Source organism: Lissotriton helveticus, chromosome 11 (assembly GCF_964261635.1).
Source record: "Lissotriton helveticus chromosome 11, aLisHel1.1, whole genome shotgun sequence".
In the NCBI taxonomy this organism is placed as follows: Eukaryota; Metazoa; Chordata; class Amphibia; order Caudata; family Salamandridae; genus Lissotriton; species Lissotriton helveticus.
In genome coordinates, this window is record NC_136072.1 from 773415087 (window position 1) to 773427987 (window position 12901).

Consider the following 12901-nt stretch of genomic DNA (forward strand, 5'->3'; position numbering starts at 1 on the left):
TCTGCAGGGGTGAGGTTCAAGCGATGCCGAGGTGGACCAGCAGCTGTGTACGAGCTGTCCAAAGAAGGATGTGGAGTGCTGAGGGGGTCGTTGTCCGTCGGGACCAGCAAGGTCCAGGGGACACACCACAAGCAGGGGAGTCAGGGCAGGCCCCTAGCAATCAGGGAAGCCCAAAAGAAACAAGTGGGACAATCAAGTGGACCCACAGGCCAGAGGCGCTGGTGTCGCAAGAGGACCTCAAGCAGCTCACCAAAAGATGCAAGCCACGAAGCACACGATGCGGTGTAGGTATAGATTCTGGTCGATGGAGGTGCTCGAGGTTGGGGCTACTTGGAGCCCGAAGATCTTCTTGGAAGGAAGGCAACAAGCCTTTGCAACTGCAAATTGATGAGGTGCACAGGGGTTCAGTTATTGCAACCCCCACAAGGGATACTGCCCTCAAACTTGGTGAGAGGGCAGGGCAGGCCTTGCGAGCTGTGGAAAACACCACCTGTGTTGCAGAACCTTGCAGAGTCCGAAGGAGCTCAGGATCAGCAGATCGGTCGACTTAGTTTCGGTGCTGCGAATGCATGGGAGTGTGTCTTTGATGCTTCACAGGCCTCGGAAGGTTCCTGTATGATGCACAGACGATGCAACAGACTGGAAGGGACATGAAGTCAGGCACAATCGAAGTCCAGTGGTGTCTGATCGGAATCTTATACCACGATGAATCCAGGGTCCTACACCCAGGTAAGCCCTTAAGTACCCTAGAGAAAGGGTTCGAAAGATTCAGGGGTCCCTCCCTGGGGTGGGTCTGGAGAGGAGGGAGGTTACTCCCATGTCCTCTGTCCAGTTTTGCACCAGAGTGGGAGCCAACGGCTCCTCATGCAGACTGAGTGGTGCTGGCAAGCACACCCACCCCACCCCAATACAGGAAGCCTATTGTTCTGCCTTCCCTTCTCGAGCTTGGCTCAGCAGCAGGAGGGTAGAATCGTGTCTGTGGTCGGCAGCAACCATGTTATGCTGTCCGGGTCAAGAAGGCTGGTACCAGGAACACTGAGAGCCTAACAGAGGGCTCTTCCAGTGCTTGGAATCATGCTCCCATTCCGTGTACCGTGTGAGGGTACGATTCCAACATGTTTGATATCAAACATGATAGAATTTGTTGCAGCCAGTTTCGAGATGGCCATCACGCAATTAAGAGGTACCCCGTTACATAGTATATGGCTGCTTCACTGACAACCCGGCAGAATGGACTCCGTAGGCTGCAGGGGTGTTCTGCTAATACAGGGGCACCCTCTCACTTAGAACCAAGTACCCTGCCTTCTGGATTGTAAAGGCCTGCTAGATGGGTGACTTATAGGTTTAAAGTGCAGAGACCCTAGATATAGGAAACCTATAACTTTGGTAAGTGGTGCAAACACCAACTTACACAGGCTGCAAAGGCAGGCCTCTAGTTTCATTTTGAATGATCGCTCATGGGTGGCACAATACCCGCTTCAGGCCATGGGAGTCTTCTGGCAACCTAAGCCCTAGGTACATGGGTACCATATACATAGGGACTTAAAGGATACACCAGTATCCAATCTGGGGTGTACCCAAGTACTGAACGTAACAATTTAGGGGAAAAGCAGATAGACTGGCGTCCTGATTAGTAGGATCCCAGTCAGAGTATTCAAGTACAGTTTAGCACCAGGCAAAAAGTGGGGTACCCATAGAAGCAGATCCTACTTTCCAACAGATATCTTCTTGTAAGTTATACTGGGCCTACCTATTTTGACTTTCCTTTCAATCCTCCAGTTGCAAATAATTATTCCACCATGGACTTCCCCACACCTGAGCTCTCTCCACGTCTCATTCTCTTGCTGCGTACTCCCCCCCCCTTCCACAACATTCTAGTCCCCCCCCTCCTGCTCAAGCCTGAAAACATTACTCTGACTGCATTTATATAGAAGAACATACTTTTATATTTACCTAAATCTACCATTCTTTTGCTGAGCATTCGTTTACACTGCACTCTATAAAATCCATCTCTGTAAAGACCTCTGAAGCTTCCAGGCCCAGTTAACGCAGACATGCCAACCCTCCCGATTCAGGCGGGAGACTACCAATTTGAAGGCTAGTCTCCCGCCTCCAGATTCCTGCATCTAGAAACCCGATGCCAGCACTAATTAGGTTACCTGCTGCTCTAACGTGCATCTTCATGCGAGGAAGTTGTTTAGAAGAGCAATCTGCCCAAACAGCCTTCTCCTCTGATATATTGTTTGTTTCCTTTACTGACCAGTCACCATTGCTCCCCACTGTGCTGAGATAAGTTATAACACCCATTTGAAGGTTAGGAAGTGATATAAAGTGTCTGTTTCATGCACCTGACCCGCTTTTTAAAAAACAGAAACACCCTTTTAAAAACATCAAATCCCGCCCTCCTCTGCGCCCTTCAGTGAAGTGTCGCGAGATTTCAATTCTTCGGCGGCGCTGGTGATGTGGAGTGGGAACCGGGAGCAAAGCATTTCAATATCTGGATTAGATGCAGGCCTTTACAGTATCTTTAAACGTGAAGAGGTGGAATGTACTTTTGTCAGGGAAAGGTGACAATTTTAGTTACAAATACGTTATTTGAAAGGTCCAAAATTCACAAGGTGACAAAACTCCAGACCGGATTACAGGAGTAAACAACACAAAAAATCCTTGGGTCTGAAATAACGGTGTATGCTAGAAATAACAGATCATGTGAAAGTATCTACTCTCCCACTGGAGGAGAAATCCCTTTAGGAAGAATACCCTCACTCACCATAGGTGACATGCTTCATCATTTGGGTATCTCCTCCCAGTGGAAATTCCTAGTTCACCAAGGGACTTTAGGATCCCAGAGAGTGTATCAGCTTCTATATACTAAAATATCCCAGAGCTCCCCTCTCACCGTGAGGGGGTTGTAGCCCTCAGAGGAACTACACGTTGGCATGTATGTTAACGCTATATAAAATTGCAAAAATAAACATGTACCAGCAATCAGCAGGCCCTACCTCAGGGCCGGTTCTAGGATTTGGGAGGCCCTGGGCTAAAAGGCACCCTGCGAGCCCCCCTCTAATTTAGATAAGTGGCCCCTTGCAAGGAGACCATTCAGAGACACTGTGGGGGGCCCATTGTCCAGCATTTTTGCGCCCCACAGTTTTAACTTTTACTCCACAAGCATTTCTCACACCTTCAGTCCGATAGGTGTGAGAATTGATTGTGGTCTAAAAGTTAAAACTGTGGGGGCGCCAAAATGCTGGACAATGGGCCCCACAGTGTCTGTGAATGGTTTCCTTGCAATTGAGGGAGCGTCTCCGGGCACCATCCCTGAGAGGCCCAGGGAGGGGGGCCCCCTACAATGGACCTTAATTGCAGGCGACACCTTTCTTTGAAATAGATCGCCAGGGAAACAACAGGACACATCACCAGTGCGTGGCCCCATGCTGGTGGGCTGAGTGCGAGGCCCTGTGCAGCCGCCCACGCTGCCCATGCCTAGCGCCGGCCCTGCCCTACCTAAGCGGCCTTCTTCTAAACTGAACGTTTAAGTTTCTAGAAATGCTATATCCTCATTATACGATGGCAGTAAACAATTAAAGTGTAACTATAAGATTCGCGCTATAGAGAAATGTTCATAAATAAAAGCCGGAGGGGGGGGGACTATGACGTGATGCAGAAACAGAACCGGTTAGTTAAGCATGCAGAGGCTGAGGCTGCAATCCATGGCAACGGGACACGTGCCGGCACTGTAGAATACAAGCTGCAAGACAGCAACCACTTTCTCTAGTCCAACATCTATCTGCACATTTAACACGTGACTGAACCTATCCATGCGTGTAACACAGCATGGAGGCAAAGGACTGACAACCTTAAACTGGCAGTGTCAGCTAGATGCATGGTCTTTTAAAAATAAAATAAAAGCAGAAAGTCTGAAACTGAGGCTTTGTGAGCGCACTCACCGTACGCTAAGGGCCACAGTTCCCCGGGCCAGTCGCCCCATTGCAGCGGCCATCTTTGTTGTCCTAAAGGTGCCCTTCCTGGACGCAAGTTAAGAAGAAACTATAAACAAAACGTGAACATGTTATGTCACGCTTGTAGAATAGCAGTGAGCGGTGGCCAATCCGCTGATACGTTCGCTTGTGCACGTCGAAAACGATCAATGACGTGACCTCTGGGTAGCGTGTCTCCAAAACGAGGCGTGGGATGCAAACATTCAACGACAAAAAGCAGCGACGAATAAAGGCAAGTGGATTGTTTGAAAACGAGGCTGCAAACGCAAATGTTTGGTATTTGACTTGGCAACGCAGGTTTGAGTTTGTTTGTCCTGAGATGCGCTCACGGTGTAGCGTAGCGCCGAATCTGATTGGTTGACAGCTGTTTCCGATTGGTTGTTTCTGAAGTGCAGCCTTAGCAAACCCTCTTTCAGAAAGTCATTAAGGCAATAAGGGATCTATTTAGAGACGTGCTGCGACTTAACCCTTATTCATTTTGCCAGGAAGTGTGTATTTAATGTAGGTAAGCTCTTGATTTCTAGAGACATTTTACTTTAAAAAAATTATACCGCGCAAATGTGTTAAAGTATAATTATGCTCCCAGATCGCAGCTTCTGTACTGAGCTGTGACACTGTATCAGTCCTGAACATTTTTAACTGCCAAGAAAGGTCAGATCGAGTTGTTTTAAGGGGGGGTTGTTAAGTTCCTTTAACTTGTATTAATTATTCTTTGTAATGCACGCGCGCTATGTTCACTGCACGCGCAGCCTGCCAGTACATTGTGACGTCAGGGCATTCCACCTGATGCTGGCAGGTTGACAGTTGTACTTTGACAGTTGCACTGAGCGGCGACAGCGTTGAGACGTACCTTGGTGTCTGGGCCGTGCCATCGGAGTTGTTCGTCCTTACTCCATCGTCCTCTTACTGAAGAAGTTTCACACATGTTAGGACGGAGTGCCCTGGTTGTGTGAGGATCTTTCCTTCAGCTTAGGTGACGAAAGGATACCAGGCGTGTTCTGGGAGGAGCGTTTAAAGAAGGTGAGCCGATGTTTTGGAGGGGCGACTTCGCGTGAGGCTTCGGAGCGTTTACCGCCTTCACTTGAGTCTACACGGCGCATCCTGAGGGGAAGATTTTCCTGTCAGGTCTCGAAGTGACGTCAGTGGAACGCATCGTTCAACGACGTCGGGCGGCCATTTTGAAGAGGTCGATTGAAGTTTTTCGTGCTTGTCACTTTGCGGTGATACGCACACCTATCCACATTATCAAAGCGTCTGTTGCTAACGCTACTAGATGTTTCCATAGCAATATTAAAACACTAGTAAGTTAACTTTTCCGAAATTGCGTGTTGCTTTCTGCGGTGACCCGCACACCACATTTTAAGACTGTTTTTGGAAGAATTTTGAAGTATTTGTCTTAAACACTTCCAGTTTTTTTTTTCAAGTGAGGAACTGTAAAAGAGTTTGGCTAACTACAATTTCTAGGAATTAAACTAAAAAGAAAATTTATAAACTGCATCTTCTTGTTGTTGGGGATAATATTAATAGATAAGATTTTTTACTCCTAATTCAGTGCTAATTAGTTATATGAAAAGAAATTAGTCATGGCTTCGGGAAATGTGTGGAATTTATCTTCACCCTTACCTTTCATACCCTCTACAGGTGATGATGCACTTAAATGGGAAGAGTGGAGGGAGCATTTTGAGAACTATTTATCCACTTTTGAGGGGGAAGATTTGACCCCTGAGAAGAAAAAGAAAATTCTGCTTCATTGTTTAGGTGCTAAGGCAATGAAAATTTACAACCGTATAAATAAAAAAACTAGGCCAGGTGATGTATATACTAATGCATTAGAAGATTTGACAATGTATTTCAAACCAACTATTTCAATTTCTGTCAATAGATTCAAATTTTTTCAACGTAGACAAGCACCTGAAGAGTCTGTGGAAGATTACGTTGCTGCGTTGAAAAATTTAGCACTAACATGTAGATTTGGGGCTTTACATGATGAATTGGTTCGTGACCAGGTGGTTATGAGATCCTCAAATAAACATGTCCAGGAGAAACTATGGGCAAAAGGTGAATTACCATTAGAAGAAGTAGTGGAAATAGTTAAATGTACTGAATTGACTGGAAGATGTGCCAAAGCTGTGTTACAGGAAAAAAAACCTCTACTGAGGACAAATCTATGGTGGCAAAAGTCATTAGTTCTAGGAAAGCTAATAGTAGGCCCAATTCCGATTACGCACAGAAAAAAGGTTATAGCCATAAAACTAAGCTTTCAGAGAACAGAAAATGTTATAGATGTGGCAGTAGATACCATTTGGCTAATGATACATCATGTCCAGCGGTAATACAAAAATGTTCAAATTGTGGTATGGTAGGACATTTCAGTGCAATGTGCACCAAGAAACAAAAAGGAAAAAGAAATGTGAAAGCTGTGATTTATGATGTAGAAGAAGAATTTACATCTTCAGATGAAGATGATATGAACTTGTTTGTGTTGAATGTCATAGATGGTGATAACAAAAAAAAGAAACCCATATGTGATATGAACATTGGCGGGGTGGAAATATCAATTGTTGCTGATTCAGGTTCGCCATGGACTATTGTAAATGAAGAAGTATGGTTAGAAAAATTTGTTCCAGTCATTGGCAAGAAGTTAAAGAACCCATATATTATCCCAAAGTCATTTAATTATGAACCTATTGAAATGTTGGGTTACAGGGAACTGCAGTTCCTATTTAAATCTCGTCAAACAGTTGGCAAACTGTATGTTTCAAAGGTGGGTCCATCCGTGTTAGGGTGGATGGACCAAGGGGAATTAGGAATAATTCTGGATCCTAATAGTCCGGATCCCGTCCTCATTTTACAAACGGAGTAAGAATGTAATAATTTCTTCAAGAAGAGGTAGCCTAAGGTATTTTCAGAGAACATTGTGAAACTTAAAGGTTTTGTACATGAAATAAAACTTAAAAGAGATGCTGTGCCATGTATACACAAGTCTAGGAACATACCGTTTTCCATCATAGGTGAGGTGGAAGATGAACTAAAGAAATTACAGAGGGTGGGCATCATTGAGCCGGTTGAATCAGCAGATCGGGTTTCAGACATTGATACATTGGTTATCGCAAAGAAGCCCAACGGCAAGCTCCGTCTATGTATTGATCTTCGCGATCTTAATAAAAACATTCTGGTGGATCAATTCCCTTTGCCTAAGATAAGTGAGATGCTGTCCCTTACTAATGGCGCAAAATGGTTTTCAACCATTGATCTAAGTTCTGCATACCACCAGGTGGCTTTACATCCCAAAAGCAGGAGCCTTACTACATTTGTAACTCACCTGGGGTGTTTCAGGTTTAAAAGAGTACCTTTTGGTCTGGCCTCTGCTGCGGCCATGTTCCAGAGGTTGATGAGTGAACTCTTCAAAGGGGAAAAAAATCTTTTGATTTTCCAAGATGACATCATGGTAACAGGCAAAAGCAGCGGTGAACATGATTCCAAACTTAACAGAGTCCTTGGATTGCTAGAACATCATGGGCTTACAGCGGATCTGCGCAAATGCAAATTTGCTGCTAATAGTGTCACCTATTTGGGGCATGAAATTGATGGTAATGGTATAAAGCCTAAAAAAGAGCTGCTTTCGGCTATAAGGGAAGCCCCCTCACCCAAAAATAAAGAGGAGGTCAGAGCATTCTTAGGCCTCTCTGAGTTCTATGCAAAATTTGTAAAGAACTTTTCTTCAAAAACCTTACATTTAAGAGAGCTCATAAAACAGAAGAATACATTTGAGTGGAATGCTACTTGTGTAGAAGCATTAAAAAAAATAAAGGAGGAAATTTGTGATGCTCCACCCCTCCAAGGGTTTAACCCCTCCTTCAAAAGCATAGTGACCACAGATGCTAGCAATAAGGGATTGGGAGCTGTACTCTCACAGGTCAATGGAGAAGAAAAAGAAGTTACTATTGCTTTTGCTTCACGTTCAATCACTCCCACAGAAGAAAGGTATTCTGTGATTGAAAGGGAGGCTCTAGCTTGTGCATGGGGGTTGAACCATTTCAGACAATACATTTGGGGTTATAAAATCACCCTTAGAAGTGATAACAAGCCTTTAGTAAAAGTACTTTCTACTAAGGGACTTCAAGTTGCTTCCCCCCGTTTGTCACGAATTTCAATGAAACTGTTAGAATATAACTATGAAGTTGAATATCTTCCTGGTGTTAAAAACAAAGTGGCGGACTGTCTAAGCCGTTTACCCCTACCTAACAATGAAGATCAGGCTTCAGACATTGACACATTCTGCATAGCTAATGTTGTAGAAGAAATGCCATGTATCTCTAGTGCAGAGTGGTCAGAAAATATGGAAAAGGATGATGTTCTACTTGGGGTAAAAAAGTACATTAGAGCAGGCTGGCCTGATAAGAAGAAAATACCAGCTCTTTTGCGACCATTTTGGAAACTAAGGAACGAGTTGTCTATTGAAAATGATTTGATTTTGAGAAATGGAAAGGTTGTTCCGCCAAAAGGTTTACGCACCAAACTCCTTGATATTTGCCACGAGGGGCACCTTGGTATTGGTAAAACTAAGAGCAGAGTCAGGAATTCATACTGGTGGCCTGGTTATGACATAGATATTGAAAGAAGCGTCAGGAATTGTACAGCCTGTGAAAACTCTGACAAGTCTAAACACACTATTAGACCACCTCTTCAACCCCTGTCTTGTCCCAACATGCCTTGGGTCAGATTAGGTATCGACATTTGCGGACCCATTCGAGAACAAGGAGAACTGTTATATCTTATTGTAGACCATTTCTCTAAATGGCCAGAGGTTGAAGTGGTACAAATAGCAGAAGCCAAGAATGTTGTAAGTTTTTTTGCGCAAACTATTCCTTAGAGAAGGCCTTCCACATTGCATTGTGTCGGACAATGGTCCATAGTTCACGTAAAAAAATTTCAAAGAATTTCTAATGAAAAATGGGATTGAACACAAAACCACTTCTGTTTATCATCCTGCAGGAAATGGTGCAGTTGAAAGGTTCAATCGGGTTATCAAAGGTATCATTCAACTAGCGAATCAGAATGACATGTCATGGAGAAAACAACTAATCAAAAATCTTTGGTCATTCAGAGTTACACCATGTGTATCTACAGGTACCAGTCCCTTCGTAATGTTGAGAGGGAGGACTCCCATTACAAAGGATAATGTAGGTTGGGCTACCCCTAAAAGAGAGAATTGGTCTCCAGAGGAGATAAAGGGTAATTTACAAAGGTCACAAACCATTGGTAAGAAATATTATGACAGTAAGCATGCTTGTAAGAAAGTTGACATCAAAGCAGGTGACTATGTAAGAGTGAAATATTCTAGATGTGCAAGCAAGGGAAAAAAATCACTACTCTCAACCTATGGAGGTAAAGAACGTGTTTTGTAATTCTGCTCTTTTGAGTGATGGAAAGACTTGGCATTTTTCTGCTCTATCATTATGCAAGGAGGGGAGAGGTAGGGTTGGTTCTCAATCCACCCCTGAAAATAATGAGGCTTCATGTTCTCAAAGACTACGATTGGATTCTGGACCGTAAGGAAATCGAAGGGTCTCGTCCAGGGGGTACCAACATTGTATCTTTAGGTACAAACGAAGTATCTTCTGAGAGTGAGAACACTTCTGATGCCTCACGGGTGGAAGACAGTAGTAGTAGGCAGAGCAAGGAGACATCGGAAGAGTTCAGGTATATGACCAACAGCGATTCTAATTCTGATTCAGAGGATTCTGTTTATGAATATGTTACGTCACAGGACGTTAGTTGTGAGGATGAACCTACTGTAAGCAGATTTGGGAGAGTTGTCAAACCTCCAGCTAAGTTACAAGATTTCATTTGTGATTAGCTATGGTTCCTCTCTTCAACCGTATTCTTCAGTCTTGCAACCACTATACTTCTTGCTGTTTTAGTAAGGGAGATGTGTTGTGTTCCTTTAACTTGTATTAATTATTCTTTGTAATGCACGTACGCTATGTTCACTGCATGCGCAGCCTGCCAGTACATTGTGACGTCAGGACATTCCACCTGATGCTGGCAGGTTGACAGTTGTACTTTGACAGTTGCACTGAGCGGCGACAGCGTTGAGACGTACCTTGGTGTCAGGGGCTATACTTGAATAAAGCTTTTCAACTTACCTGCATCCTGGTCATCTTTACAGGGGTCCCACTGAAATTAAAATTGAGAGTTTTTAGGTCTCGGGTGCCGTATTGCGCACATGCGCAGTCGAGCTCATGAGATTTTATGTTTCAGAGTGAACTTCACTAGCGAGGGTTAAGCCCCGCCCCTCTTCTCCAAACGGTAACCAGCCATTGGAGAAGAGGTCCTAGTGACGTTTTTCTTTCTCTTTAAGCCCCGTCCTTTTCAGATTGGGTTCCTTGACTTACTGCTGAAGTAAAAGGTTTCTTATCTTCTTTATGGGTCCAGATGGAACCATAAAGAAGATAAGGAACCTTTTACCCCAGCAGGAAGTCGGGGCGCCCAGTCTGAAAAGGACGGGGCTTAGAGACAAAGCCTTACTAAAATAATGGCGACCCGTGTTCCTGCAAAGTTGTAACCAATTCACAAAGGCTGACTGACCATTTTTCAGCTGTTTATCGCTTTATTTGGTTATTACGTCGGTAGTAATATGGTTGAAAGTGTAAGGCGTGTGCTTTACATGGCGTTTTGTAGTTATCTTTCCTACTGGCGGCAAACATCTGAATGAGGGGGGTTAACACTGTCACCGCAGAAGCCTAATAAATGTTTTTTGTAGACACCACAGTCCCCCTCTGACCGGCTCTTGCTCCGGACAGCCCTGTGGGTGGGTTTCTGTCAGCTTCGAAAGAACGTGCCCAGATGGGGCTGTGGAGGAGGGAGGTGACTGGTCAGCTCTTGAGCTGCAGCAGAGCCATCTTGCAAAGAGCACCGCCGCTTCTCCTCGTCAAGGGAATTTCGCCTGCGGCAACTAACCGCGATCCCAAACAGAGGGGGCTGCCCCCGAGTACACTTCCTGTTTACCAGAACTTTAAATTTTTTCTTCCCCTCGCGCGCCACCAGCTGAAGCAAGAAGCTAGGACAATACAGTGATTCTCTCAAGCAGCTCGCGGCCAGAGAACAGAGACGTGGCGTACTGCCCTACGAAAGAGGGGTCAGGGGTGGCGTTCAGCCCTATAAGCAGGAGACAGGTGCCCCATGCTACCCTCTGAAAAGAGTGCCATCTTGTACATTTGCAATTTTTCCCTCCTTTCCCTCCACTTGTATATTTGCTTTTTTTTCTGTTTGTATCTCTTATGTAACTCATGTATTCCAAAGTCCTTATGTAACGCAACTGGTTCTTTTGTAAAGTGCTCTGACACCTTCGGGTAATGTTCACGCTATATAAAATCGCATTCAATTATAATTAAATCCTATGTAGAACGTGCCACGAGTGGTCTAGGAAGAAGGAACCAGGGAAAGTGTACATCCATAGGAACTAGGGAGCAGTCATGGTATGTTGCTCTAGGAACGAGGTGCCGGGGACAGCGTTGCTGCCATAGGGAGTAGAGGGCAGTACACTGTGCTTCTCCTTGAGTGTCTGCCAGATATAGCGTGCTAACCTAGAAGACGGCCCTAGACGAAGAGGGCCTTCTCAGACGGAGGTGTCCAGGGAAATGAGGTCCTCTAGGAGGTAGGGTTAATAACAAAGCTCGCCGGCTCTGTAAGGTGAAGCAGGCAGTGGATTAAGGGCTAGAGTGGCTGACGGTGACGCTGGGGAACCAGGTGTGAGTCTGGCAGGAGACTCAGGCATCCTGTGATTCTGGACAAATCCCTTAATCTCCTTGTGCCTACAAGAAAAATAATATACAAAAAAATGAATGTTTCCCTCTGTAGTGCAACTGGAGCTCGTGTAAAGCGCTCTGAAACTTTCGAGTTCACGCTATATAAAACTGCCAAAAAATAAATGAAATGTAGAGTAGCCGGCACTGCTCTGTGTGTGTGTGGCTGTGTGTGTGTGTGGATCTCTGTGTGTGTGTGGCTCTGTGTGTTTGTGGCTCTGTGTGTGTGTGGCTGTGTGTGTGTGTGTGTGTGTGTGTTTGGCTCTGTGTGTGTGTGGCTCTCTGTGTGGCTCTCTGTGTGTGTGTGTGTGGCTCTGTGTGTGTGTGTGGCTCTGTGTGTGTGTGTTTGTGTGGCTCTGTGTGTGGCTGTGTGTGTGTGGCTCTGTGTGTGGCTCTGTGTCTGTGTGTGGCTGTGTGGCTCTGTGTGTGTGTGTGGCTCTGTATGTGGACCTGTGTGTGTGTGGCTCTGTGTGTCTGTGTGTGGCTCTGTGTGTGTGTGTGCGTGGCTCTGTGTGTGTGTGTGTGTGTGTGTGCAAATGCAATAGGTCTCGCATTTGCGACAGATTAAGCTATTGGCATTGTAAATGACAAGGCCATTTATTTATCTGTTTTAAAAACCAACACATAAATAAAAATGTTGTCATTTACAATGCCAATAGCTCTAACTTTTGCAAAGGCAAGATCATTGCATTGTAAATGCTTGTTTTTGGGGGGCGAGGAAGGTTACCAGACCTAGTGATCCCACTGGAATCTACCGGATGCATTCTGCTTGCTTTAAAGGTGAGCTCAAGGAGGGGATACCATCCAAATGAAAGAATGGAGGATGTTGGGGGGGGGGGGGGGTATGGGTTTAAAAGCACCCATCGCAGGGTTCCTTGTGTGTCAGTCAGTTTTCAACCGACAATAAAAATGTGATGATAACTCTAGCAAGTAATGTGCATGCTGGAGAGAGATCTAGTTGTCTAGTGACAGTTTTGACTCATCTTAAAGTAGCTCAGACGGTTAATATGCCTGCTTCAAATCACATATACCACACAGACCATAGAACTCTGCTTCATGTGTATAGTTCTGTGGGTTAATGATTTTGACAAAGAG

General features: G+C 44.9%; 1 protein-coding gene across 1 annotated transcript in view; it reads right to left on the reverse strand.

Moving 5' to 3' along the window:
* The window catches only part of NFU1 (NFU1 iron-sulfur cluster scaffold), a 127436-nt gene extending 123334 nt beyond the window's left edge, over positions 1 to 4102 (reverse strand). The window contains exon 1 of the mRNA XM_078666671.1: positions 3948 to 4102. Coding sequence (XP_078522797.1) covers positions 3948 to 4000 — 53 coding nt within the window. The 5' untranslated portion in view covers positions 4001 to 4102. The remainder of the gene's footprint in view (positions 1 to 3947) is intronic.
* Between the last annotated feature and the right edge of the window lie 8799 nt (positions 4103 to 12901).